The sequence below is a fragment of the Pavona decussata genome, unplaced genomic scaffold, assembly GCF_977016875.1.
Source record: "Pavona decussata unplaced genomic scaffold, jaPavDecu1.1 SCAFFOLD_38, whole genome shotgun sequence".
NCBI lineage: Eukaryota > Metazoa > Cnidaria > Anthozoa > Scleractinia > Agariciidae > Pavona > Pavona decussata.
The window spans coordinates 3,123,432-3,144,383 of record NW_028145460.1 but is presented as its reverse complement, the minus strand read 5'-3'; the positions used below and the strand labels follow the sequence as shown (position 1 = coordinate 3,144,383).

At 39.6% G+C, this 20,952-nt stretch overlaps 2 protein-coding genes across 3 annotated transcripts; both read left to right on the top strand.

Moving 5' to 3' along the window:
* The first annotated feature begins 1,028 nt into the window (after nt 1-1,028).
* Nucleotides 1,029-3,954, top strand: LOC146483636 (GDP-fucose protein O-fucosyltransferase 3-like). The gene has a single exon (XM_085105545.1). It carries the CDS (start codon nt 2,133-2,135, stop codon nt 3,459-3,461), a length of 1,329 nt encoding a protein of 442 aa, XP_084961671.1. The 5' UTR covers nt 1,029-2,132; the 3' UTR covers nt 3,462-3,954.
* Nucleotides 3,955-4,739: 785 nt separating this feature from the next.
* On the top strand, nt 4,740-18,991 carry LOC146483635 (ammonium transporter Rh type B-like). 2 transcript variants are annotated; one of them, XM_085105780.1, is made up of 9 exons: nt 4,740-5,008; nt 5,099-5,282; nt 5,892-6,187; nt 9,144-9,307; nt 10,522-10,659; nt 11,993-12,126; nt 13,447-13,628; nt 14,317-14,390; nt 16,146-18,991. In XM_085105780.1, the coding sequence occupies exons 1-9, from the start codon at nt 4,855-4,857 to the stop codon at nt 16,314-16,316; spliced, it is 1,497 nt and encodes a 498-aa protein (XP_084961906.1). In that variant the 5' UTR covers nt 4,740-4,854; the 3' UTR covers nt 16,317-18,991. The 2 variants fall into 2 exon arrangements, with proteins under 2 accessions (XP_084961906.1, XP_084961907.1); XM_085105781.1 differs by lacking the exon at nt 5,099-5,282 and having other exon boundaries at nt 4,873-5,008.
* Nucleotides 18,992-20,952: the final 1,961 nt, after the last annotated feature.

Sequence of the window (20,952 nt, the reverse complement as noted above, 5' to 3'; positions counted from 1 at the left end):
ACCCAAAAAGAAATTTGGGAGTAACCATGCATTGTTTAGAGATAAATTTAAAAGCAACAATTATTCTAAAATACAGTAAAATACAGAGAAAGGAAATGAAAATTGAAGCTTTTTTATCTCTGAAAAATGCATCGTTACCCCCAATTTCCCTTTTGGATACCAAGAGCACTTGCTAAGTTTCTGCTTTCTCAGCACATTTTTAAACCGCGCAAAAATATCCCTGTATTAGTAGGCACCACCCATAGGAAACCCGAGTATCTCGAGATGCACAGAACGTGTGCCCAGTAACAAAAGAAGGCACCGTCCTTAAGGTTGTGCTAGGCCTAAAGTGCCATTGGGCCTCTTCAGGAAAGCAAATTTGAACAATGAGGGTTGTAAACTGTTGCGTAGACTGGGAACCAGAGATTGCTCGTGTGTGCTTAGTGGTTGGATTGTTTAATTTCGCTCACTATCCAGAAAGTAACCAAAAGAACGAAGTGCGCTCAGCAACACTGAGATGTCGGTTCGTTTGCTTGAATAGACCCGTTATCACGGTTTTGGAAGCCATATTGATGGGTAGGCAAACACGTCTTCAAATTACAGCGTTTGTATGGAAAGTTCAAAACACGACTTGACGCTTTCTGGCACAGCTACATCCCTCCAATTTTTTTTTTAAATCTTTCTCCAAGTACCAAAAGTTTCCAAATCATGAATTTTTCAGAAGCAATGTTTTATGAAAATTATTTGACAACGGATTTCCATGCAAACACTGTTATTTCAAGACTCGTTTGCCTACCCATGAAGGTGACTTCCAAAACTGTAATAAGGTCTATTCAATTCGGTTTTTTTCCCCTGCCCGCTCGACCATTTAGAAAAGGACTGAAACCCGTGTGCTTCTGTGGAGCGATCATCCGCTTTCGGTGGAGAAAAATGCGTGCCCCAAGGCGCAGAATAAAAAATAAAAAAAATGTATGATACCAAGGCAGCGCGCCGCTTAGTCTCCTGCATAGCCTCAGGCTTAGCCTTACGCACCTAGAATAGTTGGTTCATGGATAGCACAGGAAAAAAATCAGTGCGTGCACTTTGAGATTGCCAGGTTCATTCCGTTGAGTCAGAGTCCTTTGTTTGGATTTGGCCGAAAACTATTGAACAGATATCTTCTAGACGTGATGTTAAATAAAAGGATGTTATTGCAACTAAAATGACCCAAACTATATGTTTCAAACAAACTGGAGCAATACAATAAGAACCTTTTGACAGGTCGTTTGATCGCCAATTTGCGGGTACCAGAAAAATATTTGCCAGCCAAATGAACAATGAAATGCTTGATTAAGCCTGTTGGTAACTTCTCATTTTGCCTTTCCTTGAAGGACGGGCGTAGTTTTGTAGCCATATAGTGGGTTTTATCGCTATCAAAGACGGACGTTCACGACTTTTGCGCTTTTTTTGGAGAGAAATATCAATTCCGCGACACTGATCGATGGTCTCTACTCAGTCACCCTCTGGTTTTCAATGCAGCCTTTGACGTTTATGAGTGGATACGCTTATCAATCTAGCTATCCGTCTTGTCCTACCAATTTTACAGATGTGTTTTGGATTGTTTTGGAATGGAGGAGCTGCTGTATATGTTTTGCTTCATTGATAATCTATTCTAACTGTAGCTAAACAGGTGAGGTCTTTATCAAAGCGCAGTCGAAACAGCGGAATTCAACTATCCAATACTGTGCCACCGACACTTGTTTATAGACAATACTTGCAAACCGCTGTTTTTCCACTCTTCTTTGAAGACAGTTAAGTGAAAAATAATTAATCTGTCAGTTTATTGACGGCCCACCAATTTGCAAGTTTACTGGCTATAAAGTGGTCTGTTTTCCTGACATCCGAATTGGAACCGTGCCATTTTTTGAATCTTTGAAGAATTGCTGTTGCGGTATCATTTGCGATTTGCTGTTGCTGATTTTCTCACCATCATGCAGTCCAGAGCAAATCTCAGAGTGACGCAAAATGATCTCATGGCAAGGGAATGTTCATTTTTCGCTTGACTGCGTACCACCCGCCTGATTTTGATAAGGACGCGAGGAAAGCAAAGGAAGTGGGTGATCGTATCAAATAAGCGGACAGCGGCTGGGAAGGAACCTCTTGAACGAGACGACATGATGTTCTGGCTGCGACCGACATCTAAACGAAGATCACTTATCCTTGGGTGCTTTACATTGCTTGTTGTACGGACAATGTTGTTTGTAGTTCATTTTTATAAGGAGGAAACGGCGCGAAATAAAAGACCTGCTCGCTTGCGGGTAGGTGGAGGACATGATTCACCGGTTGAAACTTCAACTACAACAGATCCGTTCGTGGAGTGGAATGAGGAGGACTTTCCGAAGCCTCAACGCAAAAGACTGATCATTTACTGGTCTGGAGTAAGAGGGCATAAAGTGCCAGTTCAAAAAACAGGAGTAAACCACACGCATTTCTGGCCGTTTTTCTACGCGGGAAAACCCGGAGAGTGTCCCCTCCCGTGTGAACTGTCCAGCGACCAATCACGTGCCGCGGAAGCGAGTGCGTTTATCGTCCACGCCAGACCACCGGACATCTTTAATCTCCCTCCAATTGAAAATTTAGCACCTTGGATTCTCCAAACTAACGAAAATCCTGTCTACACGCCAGCCATGTATGATTCAAAAATTATGTCACAGTTCAACTTGCTAATCAGCTATCGCTTGGACTCGGATTTTCCAGCGCCTATTTATCCGATGCCGGAGCTTAATCCGCCTGTGCCTTTCCATAAACGTCTGGGAGACGTCTTAGCGATTTTTTCCAAGTGTGAACCCGTCAGAACAGAATACATGCGTCAGCTCATGAATTACATTCAAGTGGATTCTTACGGCGCATGTCTGAAGAATAAAGAGGGCTTGATAGGGTTGTATGGCAAAATAGACAATCGTTATGTGTTCAAAGACCACAAACTTATTCTCTCGCGGTATTACAAGTTCTCTTTGGTTTTTATGAACCAAGATTGTGATTACTTCATAGATGACAGGCTTTATCATGCCCTCACCACTGGGTCGGTACCAGTGTTTATGGGTACCGACAAAGTAGACCAGTTTTTGCCAGGAAATCTTAAGAACTCGATTATCAAAGTTAGCGATTTCAACAGTCCAAAGGAACTAGCGGAATACCTGAAATTTCTTAGCAATAATGAGACTGCATATAACAAGTATTTAGAGTGGAAATGGAAAGGAATAGGAGACATTTCAAACACGACTATCGGTCGCTGGTGGAAGCCACGGTACCCGTTGTTTTGCCAAGTGTGTATGGCGCTGGCTAAAGGCAAGCTGCATCGCGGGCTTAAGCTGGACTACTGTCAACCACGCGAGTACGAGGAATGGGGCTTAGAGAAGCCAAATAGTGGTTTCTCTGATAATTACAGCTGGTTTATATACGGTGCTTTCGTCTTCTTTATAGTGGTTATACTGGTGTCATAAAATTAAAGCTGTCGTCTCGATGACGAACAGAAACTAGCCTGCAGAACTGGCGTTATTTTTTTGTGCTGAAAAAAAAAAAAAAAAAAAAAAAAAAAAAAGACCGCCTGTTCTGCAGGCTAAACAGAAACAAGAACATACCCAAACTCATTCCCAGTGCCTTTCCTCTTCCAATCCCTTAAGTCATTGGGGTAAGAGACCAATTGCAAAGACACTGGAACGAGGTTGATAGTCAGCTTTGATGGGAGCTAAACCTGTGGTTAAAAATCGGAAATATGGATACATGCTGACATAGCGTGTAAAATACGACAAGCTGATGTTAAGACTTATTAATTAGATAATTAGCTAATTCGCTCCCATTACTGCACGGTGTCACTGCGTATTTTTACCATCCAGAAATGATTTTTTTAAGTACTGAATTTACCTAAGCTAGTTTTCTTCAGACTTACTCTTTGTAGTAGGTACAACTATTTTCTAAATAAAAAGTTCAAGTGAATTTCAATGTTCATGCTGTTTGTCTCGGTTAAAATCAATAGAAAATGCTTTTTTTAAGACTTAACGGTCAATGAAAACCGCAGTGTAAGGTAGATTTCTAACCTTCATTGGATTCGTCACGCAATCTTCCTTTCCTCTTCCGGGAAGAGTGCGTGACAAGCCCATGCCCCGTCGTCCCTTTGGCGATTCAATAATTTTAAAGACGATAGAGGCCACTGAGAACGAGTCGGTGCTCCCTGAACTGTGAAACTTCAACAGAACGGCGGCCTTTTTTCTGTGTTTAATGCCCCCATTTTAGAAGAGGTGTTTCTGTTGTGTGAATTCAGGTGAATCGGAGTCTAAAGTAGATTTGAAGTCATAAATGCAAAATATAGACGGCAGATTGATCCTAACGGCGAAGGTGGCGAAAAATAAACAAAATGGCTAGAATAATTGAAATAAATTATAACACAAGTTAGCCAAATATTTCGGTTTGAAACACAAACCTTTCTCGGGGGCTGAATGAAAAAAAAAAACGATCGTTACAAAATAAAGGTTTAAAATTTACAAAGCGCGACAATGAGAGTCACAATCTGGACAGTTCAAAAAACTAGAAAACCTCAGTGTGTTTTTGGCGTTTTGCTGTAGCAAAATAATGAAAGAATGGCATATAAAAAAAGTTAATCGTAAGTCTCACGATTGCCTGGGAACGAGTTTGCCACGTTCATTGGACGTCGCATTCGTGCATTCTGATTGGCTAAGAAGATTCATACTAAATCGAGATTTTCTTCTTGCGCGTAACCGCTGTACGGTCGAATTGTGCGTTCAGCGGTAAGATCATAGAAATAGAAGCGAAAATTATGTAAAATTGGAAATCTCATTTGCATTTTGAGCTCTTAAAAATCTGTTTTGCTGGACGAACATGACAGATCAAAGCTTGGGAAGGGGAAAATTTGCCGGTCTGTTGCTCCTTCTCCAAGGGTTGTTGCTAATTTTGTTTGTAGTTTTCGTTGATTACAGCGATGACCTTTTGCCAGGGTTCGAAGATGAGGAAAAAAGCGACTCCAAATATTCCGGTAAGAGAGATTTGATTATTATCGTCTTTTGACGGTCTAGTGTTTGCATTATTAATTAATAATTTTGAGTGGATCGTGTTTTTATTTCAGTATTCGAGGGTCTGCATTTCATGGTTTTTATTGGATTCGGCCTGTTGCTAACATTTCTGAAGAAATATGGATTTAGTGCTATGGGATATAATTTTCTCATATCTGCACTGGTGATTGAGTGGTCAACGATGATGCAAGGATTTTTTGAAATGCAGAACAATAAAATTCACATTGGATTGGAAAGGTAGCGAGTTTATTTTAAAATTCCTCAAGATTACTAGCTGTACATCTATATGTTGTCTTCAGGCAAAAAAATATTATGATTGAGTCTTTTTGCCGGCGTTGAACCCCTGGGTTGAGGGATGGGAATGTGGAAGGGTGCAGATTGAAAGAAAAAATATAAATCCTACTACCAGAATAGAACTGTGACATTTTTATAATAAAAGAGTTTGAATCCAATGACAGGCAATTCCATCCTTGCCCCTCCACCCCCCTGGGGGTGCACATCTGCTCCTCAGTTGCCTCTACTGACCTACTTATCAAAATAAAGGTTGTGTGTTTGCTTGTTTGTTTGTTTGATTGTTTGTGAGGCATTTTTCTGCATTCGTCTTCCCTGTCTGGGTATTTGATGGCTTCAAAATTTTCACCTCAGTACTGTCACTTTGTCTTAATCATAAGTTCATCAAAAAAGCAAACTAAAAACCTTACAGGAGAGGGGTAGGGAGATATTCTGTAACTGCAGCTTGGGGTTTATAAGCAGTCAAAGATTTGATATATATTCACAGGCCTGTAAATCTGAGTTTCAGCCATTAAATAAATGTATATAATATTAGCCATAATTTTCTTGTTTTAGCATGATCAAAGGTGACTTAGCTGCGGTGGCTGTAACAGTTTCATTTGGGGCATTACTTGGCAAAACAAGCCATCATCAGCTACTGGTCATATCCTTTATTGAAGTGGTTATTTACTCCGTTAACAGAGCCATAGCCATTAAATTTTTCCATGCAGTAGATGCTGGTGGTTCAATGTTTGTCCATACGTTTGGTGCGTATTTTGGTCTGGCAGTATCACGGGTGTTGTATAATCGCAAAGTTGTGGCTCATGACAAAGAGATTTCCAGATATACCTCTGACCTTTTTGCAACACTAGGTAAGTTATTATTATTTTAAGGAAAGATATGTACTGACTATATTAAGGGATATAATTCCCCCTCCCCAAATCAACTTGAATGAAGTATCAGACAAGTTGAAAATATTAGGTAAACTTTATTTTTACATGATATCAATTCATATTTACATGCTCTTCCATCAAGCCATGTTTTTTAAACAACAATAGATTAATTACTTAACTAATTAAATTAATTTTTTGCTCCTGATAGGAGCACTCGGATTCCTTTTTTCCAAGTTTGCCTGTGTCACTTTCTAGAAAAATACATCATTCTCATTCATTCACCAGGCTGGAAATATTCCATCACATTAATTTGATATACCACACGTTCGACATTCAAATTCAAGCAGTATGCAGGATGTTTGTCTCATGAACCTAGTTTAATGGTCTTAGCTCCCACAAGTCTCCTGTAGCTCAGTGGTAGGGCATCCGAACTAGCAATCGGAAGGTCTTAGGTTTTACTCCTGATAGGAGCACTCGGATTCCTTTTTTCCAAATTTGCCTGTGTCACTTTCTAGAAAAATACATCATTCTCAAGATTTTACTATTAAACCCGATCTGCAGACTACCCCCACAAACCAGACTACCAAATGATAACCTCAAGAAATTAAAGCCTCAATTTCTTATCACTATCTAGAGACGTGGATGATTGGCATGAAGGAACTCAGCCATTGCTTCTCAGGGAACATGCTTAATGTGGGAGGCATTCTGTAGTTCCACTAAAAACAGAAACATTAAAAGTTCTCCTAGTGGAGATAAAGTCCAGGAGGCAGTCATCCACTTGCAAGGCCTAATTGTAATGAAAATGGTTAAGTTCCAGCCAGTCCTCCTTCTTGGTTGCCACCATAAAACACCATCTGTTTGCTCTGTAATGAAAGGAAATTGAGTTACCAGTCTCTTGGGGTTAACAATTTGGTTATCGGTCCTTAGGGTACTCCATAGGGTAATCTACAAGGTAGTCCATAAGGTACTCTGTGGGGGTAGTCCTAGTATCAGGGATCAGTATGAATCCGTTTAGTAGCTGGTTCATGGTCCATTTCCTTGGTAATGAATGATATTGTCACAGACATGTTTCTTTAAAGCCTAAACTTGTAAATTTCTAGAAATGCTGGTTATTTTGAAATACAGTCAAACCTGCGCTAATGGACACCTCCCATAGGTGGACACCTCTTGTAAGTGGACACTTGGTCATGTTCTCAGCTACATACAAACACTACATTAATTTTTTAACCTCCTTGAAGCGGACACCTCTCTTAAGCAGACACTTCTTCTGGTCCCAAGGGTGTCGGCTTATGGGAGGCTCGACTGTCTGCAGCATGGTTTTGTTTGCTGGTGTTAATGCATCAAACTCTAAAATCTTAACCCTCCATCAGTCCTAAGACTACTCTACTAAGGGAAACAAATGTTTATTAATTTAATATCATAACTCAAGCATTATTAGTAGGCAAAAAATGCTCTCATATGGACAGTAAAACAAAAGAGAAGAAGAGAATGCCCAGATTTTAGGCTAAGATGCTGTTGTTGTGTACAGGGTTAAAAAACTGGTGCATGGTTTAATAGCTTTGACGAAGGAATAGGAAAGGATTCTTGAGATGTCACAGGTAGTAATAGCCATGATTGCTTTAATGGCTGTGGATTTGATTCTTGTTTCTATGAACTCATTAACAAGGGAGAAAGTCTGCCCAAACCAAAAGATATTCTTGTTTTTGGATGATTTGCATATCACCTGCAAGTTTGACCTGTCAGATAATAAGCAAAGATCAAATAGGCAAGTTCACATGGCCAGACTCAGACTGAAAAGCATGCATGTTTATTTTAACTGTTTGTTCAAGTCAAAATGTGATAAAAGATATAACAGTCCTTATCTTAGAATAACATTTGCAGCGGAAGTGTGTTATGGAACAGCTTGCCTCTGGAGGTGCGGCAACTAACATCCCCTAATGTATTTAAGGGAAAATTAAGGGACCTTAACTTCGATTGTGAAATAATTTAATTAAGCAATATGTTATTTTTACACACGGCCTCCCTGGAAAGCAGGTGTTTTCTTTTTTTTCTTTATTATTTTAGTTTTTTGTCGTAGATTCTAGTTTAGTTAGGTAGTTCGTTTTCTATACTTTAATGTAAATATACCTGAAGGAAATACTGTGTATAAATAAAGTTACCATACCATACCATACCATGCATAATTGGAGGGAGGGTACTCAGATATATTAGTGACGGGGGGTGTGAATAAGGCCAAATTACTAGACCCAAATAGAGTCTAGTTAGGCTAAAGCTGGATGCCAAAAAAAGGCCAATGGATCAAATGTTATACCCCAAAGCTTCTCTTCTTTTTTTATTTTTACATAAAAATAAGAACCCTGTGTTTTGCTTTAAATCAAACCCCCCAAAAATATCATATCCCAAAAAGTCCACCACAAATTTGTCAAACCCAAACAAGGCCCTCAGATCAGTTGCTAATTTCAAACTCAAAAAAGGCCTTCATACTTTCCTGTTTCCAACATACACTGTGTGCGAGTAAACCCCCAGGATTAATACTTTGTCTTTCCACATTGTTAGCAACTATATGCAGCTAAAATAATTAATTTTACTAGTCATAACATTTCTAACCACAGAAAGTGAAATGCTACAGTTGCAAATTCAAAACTAAGGGCATCAACAGTATGAGGTTGAAATGTAAAATCTTTATTAAGTATTGAATTCTGAAAACTAATTTGCACGCTGAAGCAAAATGTTCACTATTTTCATTCTTTCTAACTTAGAAACAGCTGGAAAAGTGTTTGAGCAAGTGTATGACATGTGTATGACTGTACATGTGCACACAACAAAGATATCAAATTGCTTGTTACATTGCCCTAACCATGCATAGAGACTCTATTGTCATAATCCTCTATTTATGACTTGACTCAATATATTTTTTTGGTGTTTTTTTACCAAGGGACAATTGTTCTGTGGGTGTGTTGGCCAAGTTTCAATGCTGTACTCGTTGAAGGAGTGGCAAGACACAGAGCCATTGTGAACACATACTATGCAATTGTAACGAGTTGTGTCACCTCGTGTGCCTTTTCATCTCTCATGACTAAGGCGTCAAAGCTCAGCATGGTGAGTTTCACAGGTTTCTCCATGTTGGTTGTTTTTGTTGCTGCCGATCTTGCATTTCTCCGGGAGTTTCTCTCCAAATTTCCCTGTTTTCTTCCCTCCAGAATCAACAACATTTCCCAATTCTAATGCAGTTTGCGGATGTACTGATGATAGAGTTTATCTAATTGCCATTGATCCCAATCTTGAAAGAAAAATCATCAAAGAAGGAGATTTTGTAGCAGCTTAAGGTTTTTAGGGGTTTTTTAAGGATTGGTATGGCCACCATGTTGGAGGGCATGTATGACTTTCCAAATCCTAGGAGACCCAAGGACAGAAAGTTGGAATTTGGACAAAGTTTTCACAAGTGAATTTGGGACTAGACTAGTGCTCGAAATTTTACCCGCTTGTCTTGTAAACTTTTGCTAGTTCCAATTTTGCCCGTGAAATCTTCATCCCATCTTGACTTTTGACTGCTGTTTTTCCAAGGATGCAACATATATATGGCCAAAATTTCATCTCAAAATTATGCTGAAATATTTGTCATTTCTGCTCCAATTTTCTTATCTATGAACAACTCCAAGGCATCCCTCTGTTAATTTGCAAAATTTAGAAATTTAGTTTGAAAAACAATATTATTCATTAATAATTAATGATTAATATATGCCTGGAACAGGCTAACTATTTGTAGGTTAATGAATCCATTCTGTTCACATGACCAGATACAAAAATAAATTATTGTCTGTTTTCTAATTAACCACCACAAATCTTCAAAACTTAACATTACTCCCTTATGTTTACCAGATATATATCAGCATATCATTTTAACAAGAAAAGTGATCATGCAACCTTGTCTGCATACTATGTAGAGGACCTCCACTAGAAAAACCTTTGGGTGATGTGGCTGCTGTCCCAAAACATAATGATGGTTATGCTGTAGAGAGGGTCGTACAGGGGGGGGGGGGGGGGGGGGGTCTCTTGCATGGTTCAAGAACAGAGAAAATAGCAAATCACGGATCACAGAAATGAAAATTTCGTTTTCAAGCTCTTCACGGGTCACGCAAAACCTTCAGGTCACGGATTACGAAGAATAATTTATTACATTCACGTTTCACGGAAAATAAAATCAGCTAATCACGCATCACGAAAATACCCCTGTACGACCCTCTGTATAGTATATTAGGTTCACTTCTTAAACCAATTAATCATAATTCAAACTAAAGTTTTTACCTTAACAGGTTCACCTTCAAAATGCTAGCTTGGCTGGGGGTGTGGCCATAGGGACAATTGCACCCATGATAATTCAACCATGGGGTGCAGTCCTGATTGGGTTTGTGGGTGGAGCAGTAAGCACCACTGGCTTCAAGTACATCCAGGTATGTTAGATATTTGTCTTGTGTTTAGAGTATTTGATTGCTACTTAGTTTACATGTAGTTTTCAAGCAAGGCCTTCAACTGTACTGTAAGCCACAAGCAAAAAACAAGGGAATGCCAGCAGAAATCAAAACAACCTGCAGTTTAACCAAAGGAGGCTATCAACTGCTGCTGGTGTACAGAACATTTCAAATTTACATGTTGGAGTAGTTAGTCACTTACCAAATCATAGTGATCAAAATCACAAAATCAAATTTATTGAATTAGGGAGTGTTCATTATTTATGGAGAGGGTGGGGGGGGGGGGGGTTGGCAAATGGGAGGCGGAGGCAAGCAAAGCTTACTCCCCTATTTAGGGGGGGGTCAGAAAGGTTTTACTCTGGATCTGGGGAAGAGGGGGGAGACAAAAACGTTTGAAGGTTGATATCATTAGTTTTGGGTTTTTTTTAATTCTTCCAGAACCGCATGACATTTAATGTACTTGTACCTCAGTAAATCAAACCATAACCTCACACCAATAGTTTACACAGCAAATGGGTTCCATTCCATGGATTTGCTTGTTAGATTATGTTTGAATTTCACTGGCTGCACCAACAGATAGGCCGCCCTCAGAAATAAGTTGATCTAGGCCTTTCACTAGAATGGTTGGGTGAAGGCTGTCAGTGTTTTGCAGGCAGATCATGTCATCTGACAGTGGCAATATAACTTCTTTTGCACTTTGCCCAGTCAAGGACTCCACAACTGCAGCTTGGCACAGTCTTTTTCTCTTTCCTTTCCTCTGTTTTGCCTTTCTCTTGGCCTCTTTCCGCCTCCTACTCGCTCCACTTTTTTTTTGAGTGTCTGCCAGTTGCACAAACACCCCATTTGCCAGCCCCTCCCTCCCCATAAATAATGGACACTCCCTTAATTATAAATAATATTATTGTAACTTTATTAGTTTCATTAGTTTGCATAGGCAAAGTACAAAAGCCCAGATTTACAAAACCTTTGAAGGAAAGGGTATGCAACCGTGTTTCACACCCAGTTAATTTGTAGGTAATGTATTAGTGTTTATTATATCTCTCAGTTAATATTTCACTGTACAGCCCGCTTAATTTGAAAGTTTCCTTTCCCGCGTGCCCAATTAACCCCAGATACCTCATTTTTCCTGTATATTTATGGCCAATGTGCTTTGCGCTTGGGCCATAAATCAACAGGAAAAAACTTGTTCCGTACTGTAAGTTACGGACCTCAAACATGGTTAGTAAGAGGTATTTATTTGCAGTTCCTTGAATTTTCTTGTATGGAGGGAATGCAGGTAGTTTAGCATCTGACAAGACAATTTATTTTTTTGCAGCCATGGTTAATCAAAAGGCTCCATATTCATGACACCTGTGGTGTGAATAGTTTGCATGGGATTCCTGGCATCCTTGGTGCCATAGCTGGGACCATCTCTGCTAGTATTGCAAGCTATAAACAGTACAAGACAAGGTATTGTTTTCTGTCTCTTGTTTGCTTTGTTTTAACCTTTGTGGCCGTTAAATACACTGAATCATGAAGACGTTAGTCCAGGGATCAATATACTTCTGGAATGGACTGATTTGTGCCTTAACTCTTTAAGCACAATATCGATATTCATATTCTCATTACTGTTCTGAATTATTTCTTATGGCACTGTTTGGGAGAATTTGTTTATTATAATAAGAATCAAGACATCTGTTATCTTCAGGGTTTATGCTAGAGCACCCCTTTGCAGGATTTCTGCAATTCGAAAAAAAAATCCTGCATAAAATTTACGTTGGCACATCAATAATTATTGGGGTTCACAAAATTGTGCCCAAGGATAACTGATTATTTTATGAAATGAAGTATTTGAAAACATCACTGATGATAGGATTGATAGGACCGCCACTCTATTCTTCAAAATTTATAGCCTGTTACTGTCTCAATTGCCTTTCTCTTCTTTGTTTATTTCTGTGTCGGTATTTTGCATTTTCTTAAGTTGCTTCTGAATAGACTGTAAAAAGAAGTTCAATAATATTATCTTTTCGGGGTCCCCTTCAGCATGTAAAGAAAGTAGTGTCCGATAGCCCGCGGCTAGTGGATTTTGCTATTGGACTAGTGAATTTTGTTCTTAACTTGACCGATGGGCATGTGAAGTTTTTGAGGAATTCAAATGACCGAAGAACTGTGTAATCAATCCTGCACATGAAAACGTTTTTGGGGCTGGTTGAAATGACTTTTGGGCTTGTACATGCTAGCCACAGGTTGCCCAAAAGGCAAGCTATAAAACTGACTTTATTTGCACCCTGCCCTTTCTTGGGCCCCCTTTCTTGAAAAAGGCCCGCTAAAACTACGGAAGGGGGCCCACATGGCCCTCATTGGCCAATTTCTAGAATAAACCCTGTGTCGTTTGTGATCATGTTCTTTATTCTCATCACCTGGGCCCGGTTGTTCGAAAGCCGATTAACGCTAATCCACGATTAAAAGTAAACCAAGGTTTTCAGCTCGCTCGTTAAAAATGTTTTTGAAATCCAATTTTAGGACAATGGAAGGGAAAAGTCAAAGTCAAAACTGAGGGACAGAAATCTTTTTGGAAAATCTTTATTGGTTAGTAATTAAACTCGAATCAAAATTCTCGTTAATCCAGGAATAGCTTAATCGCGGGCTTTGAGCAACTGGGCCCTGAGTGATATTGTAATGAGAAATTAGATACTAGTCATTTTGCTAGGTAAAAAAAAAAATGAGCATAGAGACACCCTACAGACAGAACAGCATAACCGTGACAACATTAAAATCCCTTGACTTTAGTCTCTACACAGTTTTTCCAGCAAGAGCACCGGTGCTTAATAGTACCCAGTACTTTGAGTTGGTCAAGTTTGACCCAGATGGTGCAGATGGCCTGGGTTGGAGTGCAGGAAAACAGGCAGGATTTCAGTTTGCTTGTTTAGTTCTCACACTAGCACTGGCCATATTTGGTGGACTCTTGACAGGTAAGCTGTGAAATTTAGTGTAATCATTATGCACAAGCACTTGAATGTGAGTTAATGTAATGTTTAAAACACGAGCAGCAGTGTTTTATTAGGATTTAAAACCGCGAGGTGCAGCCGAGTGGTTTTAGACCCGATAAAACACATGCTGCGAGTGTTTTGAACGGCTTCAAAAACATTCCTGGAAAAGTGTGTCAAGAGAGTTCATAACAATGATGCTTTTGTGAACGTTGGAAATTAGCATGCGAGAAAAACATCAAACACCGCATACTAATAAGGAAGAGGTTTTGGGGGGTTTTTAAAACCACTGCATGTGATGTTTTATCGACCATTTGATAGATCAATGGGCTTATGAATTATAAATGGATTTTTGAATTGAGTAATAACATAAATATATAGCTAATAAAAATATCAGTAACAGTCACAAATAAGTGGCACCCTGAGTCGAGAAGCTCACATGCTCTAATTTGTACATTTTTTTCTTTCTGAGCATGAAAATTAAGAGCCATTAATAATAATAAAATCCTTGCAAATGAGCTTGTTTGGCCTGTATTGGGCAACTCCACTGTTGAACTTTTTGTTTTTTGTTAAAAGTTTAAAAATTAAGGGCATAAACGTGCAGAAAAGAACTTGGTCACTCGAATTTTATTCCTTAGCATTGTTCTTTATCCTTTCTATCTTCTGTTATCAGGCATCATTGTCAAGCAGCCATTCTTTGATCCTTTAAGAGAGGAAGCATTGTATGACGATGGAGAGTTTTGGGAGGTAAGTGAATTCATAGTGAAATGTTGTCAATACATCCCACTGCAGGGGCGCTAGCTACCATTACCCCGCTACAGTAGCAGAGGTTTCTTTCTGGCAAATCTTTTAGCATGTACGAGGTCATTTACGTCTCTGGTATTTCGCGTAGTCGGCTTGTTTACTTCTCCTCGGGGACGTAAACAAGTCGACTACGCGAAATACTAGAGACGCAAACGACTTCGTACATGCTAAAAGACTTGCCAGAAAGAAACTGCCAAAATAAAGATCGTCTCTAGCTTTTCTGCTATAAACCTGTGCTTTGTTATCAATGTGTTGAATAATAAAACAGTTATCCTGCTCAGTCTCGCGGAATATCCCCTGATCTTAGCCACCTCGTCCTACGGTCAAAGCTGCTCAAATCGTTTCCCTAACAAGAAATTGCTCTAAGGGCACCGAAAATAAATTATACGTGATTTTTTCCTCGGAAAAACAAACCACATATAATTAATGTCGAGAAAGAGGTTATTGTTGTTCATCGTGCTAGATACAATAACAAAAACGAAACGTCGAAACGTCTAGCACGATGAACAACAATAACCTCTTTCCCAACATTTTCATCGATATTCATCGATTTTCATCAATAACCTCTTTCTCAACATGTTCATCGTGCTAGATACAATAACAAAAACGAAACGTCGAAACGTCTAGCACGATGAACAACAATAACCTCTTTCTCAACATTAATTATATGTGGTTTGTTTTTCCGAGGAAAAAATCACGTATAATTTATTTCCGGTGCCCTTAGAGCAATTTCTTGTTAGGGAAACGATTTGAGCAGCTTTGACCGTAGGACGAGGTGGCTAAGATCAGGGGATATTCCGCGAGACTGAGCAGCAACACATTGATAACAAAGCACAGGTTTATAGCAGAAAAGCTAGAGACGATCTTTATTTTGGCAGTGTTCAGGGTTTATTCTAGAAATTGGCCATTGAGGTCCCAATGGGCCCCCTTCTGTAGTTTTAAGGAGCCTTTTTCAGTAGGGGGCCAAAGAAAGGGGGCCCCAAAGTATATTTGAACTTCTTTGTACAGTCTATCCAAAAGCAACTTAGGTAAAGGTAAAGTCGCACAAGAGCCTAAGTGGCCCACACGGCCGGAGCTTAGCCCGGTTTCTGTAGCATGAAGCAACTAGGAGTATTGCTACTCCCCCCTGGATGGGATGCTAGTCCATCGCAGGGTTACCCCCAGCAGTATGTCGCCGGTACCCATTTATACACCTGGGTGAAGAGAGACAATGTGGAGCAAAGTTTCTTGTCTAAGGAAACAACACAGGCCTGGCCTCGAACCAACGATCCTCAGATCCTCCGACCGTCCGCTCGAAAGTCCGACGCGCTAACCACTACACCACCGCGCCTCCGCAACTTACTAAAATGCAAAATACGAACACAGAAACAAACGAAGAAGAGAAAGGCAATTAAGACAGCAAGAGGCTACAAATGTCGAAGTATAGAGCGGCGGTCATATCAATCTTATCGTTAGTGATGTTTTCGAATACTTTATTTCAGAAAATAAGCACTTACCCTTGGGCACAATTTTGTGCGCCCCATTTGACGCGCCAATGACATTTTGTGCGGCATTTTTGTTTTCGAATTGCAGAAATCTCGCAAAGCCGCGCTCTGGAATAAACCCTGCAGTGTTACAATTTGTTGGATAATAAGTAGAGATATCTCCGTAAGTTTCCTTGACCGTGATTTGTTATTGTATTCAAATTTCTTTCCACAGGTCCCTAGTGATTTCCATCATGTATCGGACACGGTTCGTATTCCCAAACGTGGTAATGGAGTTCAGAGAGAACAGAATGAACTTGTGGTTCAAAGAGAAGAGAATGAATCTGAGGAACACGAACATGAACAAACAGAACTCATGCAGGAGCAAGCAGATGGTCAAGTGTGATGGATCAGTTACCGAGGCAACACACAGATGGTTCTGGGGCTCCCCCCTCCCTCCCCCACCTTCCTTTTAATAACACTGAATATAGGACAAAAGTTTTTCCATTCTTAAGCCCGGTTTACACTTTGCGATCAAGTCGGGCCGACAAGCTCAAGAAACCGCCACTTCAATCAAGACAATCAAAATTCAAATTCGCAATCGGCTGTCAAAATACACTTACGATCTCCACTCCGATACTGCAAGGCTGACAATTTGTAGTGTGTAAACCGGGCTTTGGGAATTTTCATGACTCTACTATTTTACGGTTTGTTTTTGTTCTGTTTTGTCGTTGTTTATCGTCTCCTTTCCAATTTTTTTCTCCTCTTTTTTCCATTGTTACAAATTTTCCCTCCCCCACATCCCCACTTTATAAGCTAGTCAAGATCCAATGCTATAGATGGCCGCAAATCTTCGTGGTCATAACGCTAAAAAAAATACAGAGAAAAACGCATGCACTATTTCCTAAAATAACCAAGAAAAAATTTTAGTCATGTTCAACACTGAACAGAAGCGAGAAGAAACGGAACTCAAAACTCAAAATTATAGTGGGGTAGTGGACAATGATGACTCGTGTTTCCACAGCTATTTCTCAGACTTCTATTATACTCCTATTTCTCTATTCCCACGGGAAAACAGACAATGTTCTCTTTTAAAGAAATTCATAGAAATTTACAGAAATTTATAGTTTATTTATAGAAAAGTATAACTCCCACTTATCCTGCTACCAGAGCGTTTCTTTTTTGGTAAATCTTCTAACATGTACGAAGACGTCTCTAGTATTTTGCGTTGTCGGCTTGTTTGCTTCCCCGAACAAACAAGGCGACTACGCGAAATACTAGGGACGCGAACGTCTTCGTAACATGCAAAAAGACTTGCCGGAAAGAAACGCTCTGTTAACAGGGTAACTCCCACAACACCTTTTGATGAGAAATTTGTAAGTGCAAAAGATTTAAGGAGATTTAATATTATATACGAAATTACAAAGGTAACGTTTTATCAGGGTAGTATATAGTACTAGGAGGAAACTGGAGGGTGCAATGATGAAACACGTTATCGGTAATAGAACGTATTCGTGTCCTCCCAACTGAGCTTGCTTGACGAGGCTTAAGGACGGTGCCTACTAATACAGAAGTATTTTTGCGCGTTTTATGACTATGCGGGAAAAGCAGATCTTAGCAAGGGCTATTGGAATCCAAAAAGAAAATTGGGGGTAACCACGCATTTTTTAGAGATAATTAATCAACAAGAGAGCCTCCATTGCAAGCTAGATCCAGTTCAATACCGAGAATAGGAATACGTCTGGTTCTCTATTATTTTTTATTGTTTATTTTGTGGAGTATGTGCATTAACAGCCAATGAACTGTTAATGAATTTGAAGAATTTTTTAGAGAGATTTTAACATTTAACGTATAAGAAATTTATTCACTACTGTGTAGGAATGATAAAATTTACTGAGCCATTTTTTTTGGCTCTATCAGCTTGACAGGTTGTAGATGTCCAACGGTAGCATGTCGCATTTTTGTATGACAAAAAGAAAACACAGACCCTCGTCTGAATGCAACTTCGGGGTCTGGCGAAAGAGAACAGGTAAAGGATGGGGTCTGGGGCGAAAGACAAAAAATAGGGGGTAGAGGGTGAGTAGATAAGGCGTCCCTTGCTCAGTCAGATTTTTGTCTTCATCACCAGTCTCTCGCTTAGCTGTTGTTTGTCGTCATTTCTCCTGTGCTCTTTAGCGCAAAGTTTCCTGCGGAGAGATTAGAACTGAAACACATTAGTAGCCGTAGCTTTGTCTAACTTTGGTCATTTACACTGTAAAGCGGTTGAAAAGTAAACATAAAATAAAATCGTGTCCTGGCCAGACACAAGAAACGCAAATAATACAATGCGGCAATTGGAACAAGGAGCAACAACTTGACATGTGACTGGTGCCAAACGGCGGGAAAACACGCATTGGCAATTGTGCCGTGACTGCTTTTGTTTTGGAGCTAGATCATTGCCTCTTTCTGTGATTCAATTTTCAAGTGCCTCCACTGACACGTCACAAGTGCACATCCATTGCCACCATGTTGTAAACCCTTCTTAAACACAGTTCTAAACTTAAACTTTAAACATTCTTATGAAAACGAACTGACAATTGAACAACCCAATTGAAACATGGCGGCCCCCACAATCCGCGGGGTGGGCCAAGAAAACACCCAGGGATCCACAATCCCGTGGGGTCCCTTGTCAGTAACATAAAAGCAATTATTCAACACAAATGAATCCAAAACCTTTTAGGTTTTGATCGTTCGTGTGCTATTTGAATATATTTTTTTGTAAACTTTTCTGAGCAGTTTCATCTGTGTGGCAACGATAGACAATGCATCTCTACTTTCAGTAGTCTTATTGATTGTACGATCCAAAAAAATTGGAAATTCTCCTAGAGTACAGATGGCCAACAGTTTTAATCAGAGTAGAATGTATAGAGATAATTTGATACATTTTTGCTTCTTTTTTTTTTTATTCTTATTTAAACAGCAACCGTTATTTCTAATATGTTTTACAGAGATTTTGAATGTCATATTTATTACAGACCATTTTGCATAGTTTAGTTCAGATAATTAGTACTGAAATAAATAAACGATTATGGATTTGCTTTAGCGGTTTTTTATGGTATTTATGGCAAAGCAAACTTTACACAATGGACAAGTGTCTTGTACATTTTGGTACATGTCTTTTGTCTTTCCCCTTTTCTGCAAACCAGAAGACTTGAAATGACAGAGCCAGGGCAATGAGAATTAGGATTAGGGCCAGGAACACTCATGGTGAATTTCGGAAATAAGTTGTGCTCGTAAACTTGATGCCACCGCAAAGTAATGTCACCACCATAAATGGAGGATAAATGTTTTTTTGCTTATTTCGCCCAACTTAACTATTTGTTTAAAAAGTGGAGACAAATGTTCCTGATGTCACTGTCATCCCCTTCTACTCGGTATCTAAACCAGCGTTCGTAACGACGTGCTTCGGTCACGAAAACATGACAGAGGGTCGTTGCAAATGGACATCACAGGGAAGATATAATAATAAAAGTTCCCTTGAAATTATTTCTTAAATTTTCAATGTTTCTTTCCTCGGTCTTTTATTTTATTTTTTTTTTTTTTTTGTAACCGGCCGACCCAGTTTCCGAGAGAGGTGCACTGGTTCGGGATACCATGCTCCTACCAATAACGTAGCTCCACTGCATGTTCACTATACATACACACAAACATCCCACAATTCCTTCATTAGCTCTGACGAAGGGCTAACGCTCGAAACGTCAAAACTCGAATCACTTTACGGTGGCTAAATTACCTTTAGTATGTGAAATGTTGAAGGACTTCTACGACTTGACAGTTTTATTTTCTGCTGAGAAAGTGGTGTTAGTGAGTTTATTTCAAGACAGGCCAATCAAACAATTTGATTGCTGTAATTTCTACTATGTGTCACGAAGCAGAAGTAGATTGAGTCTGAAGGAGGGCCCAGTTTCGGTAAAAAGTGATCGATGCTTTTGATAGTAGCTCTGTTATTGGCTGTTTGGAAGTAATTCTGGAGAAACCTAGTCTTTCTATAAGATCAGAATTGATGGGAGTTCAGCCCGCCGTTATTGATTTTGCGTTAAGCAATCGGAGACTGGCGACACCAGCAAAAATCAAACACGAGCATAACCACAGCATGATCAGAACCGAAGAACACTCATCCTTTGATTCCTAGTAGGAATCAGAGATCACTATCAAAGGAAAATTTTAATCCTTACAGCTCCCCATGAACGCGCGCTGTTATGCCAATATCATGGAAGACTTAAAATGATCGATCCAACTTTATTGGAATCGATTGGAATTCTAAGTCTCTTCTTCGTTTATCTTCTAACTATGATGCGCTCTTATACTCTTTGACTTTTATCAGTGCTCTCAAAGAGTTTGAACTCTTGCGTCTTGTTTCCTTCCTCTTTTTAGGCCAGGCTTAATGTAGCCTGTGAACAGGCTCCCAAGTGGGGTATAGGGCGATAAGAAAAATCGTCTTCGCCCTATTACCCACTTGGGAGCCTGCCCATAGGCTAGACTTTAAGTCCTACTCAACAAAACAGCATATTCGTCAGCAAAATTTCAAGTTTCAAAGGGGTTTGATCCCACGAAGTCAGGGAAGTACAGGGACACCTGTTATGACCAAGTTTCCCCTTCTTTCCACGTACACAATTCACAATTCAAATATACAGCATATGATTTAAAACTGGCCCAATAGGTGTGCAATGAATTTGTTTGACAAAAGCCGCTGACGACAAATTACTTACCCTGGGTCTACTAGGTTAGGTCGCTGGAATGGTATGAACGAAATCCTCAAATACTGAAATCTTGCCCTCCGGTGCCGATAGACTGAGATTCTGCAGAAAACAAAGTAATTTTGCAACTCCTGAATTTAAATGAGAAACGTCATATCTTCAAACTACGATCCAAAGTCATATCCAGGATTTATGGAGGGAGGGGATGGTAAGTCAGCATGGTCTTTAATGGGGGGTCAGGAGAAATGTTTTGAAAAAGGAGACTTTCAACTTATATTGGGGGTCGCAATTTCTGTACAATTCGTC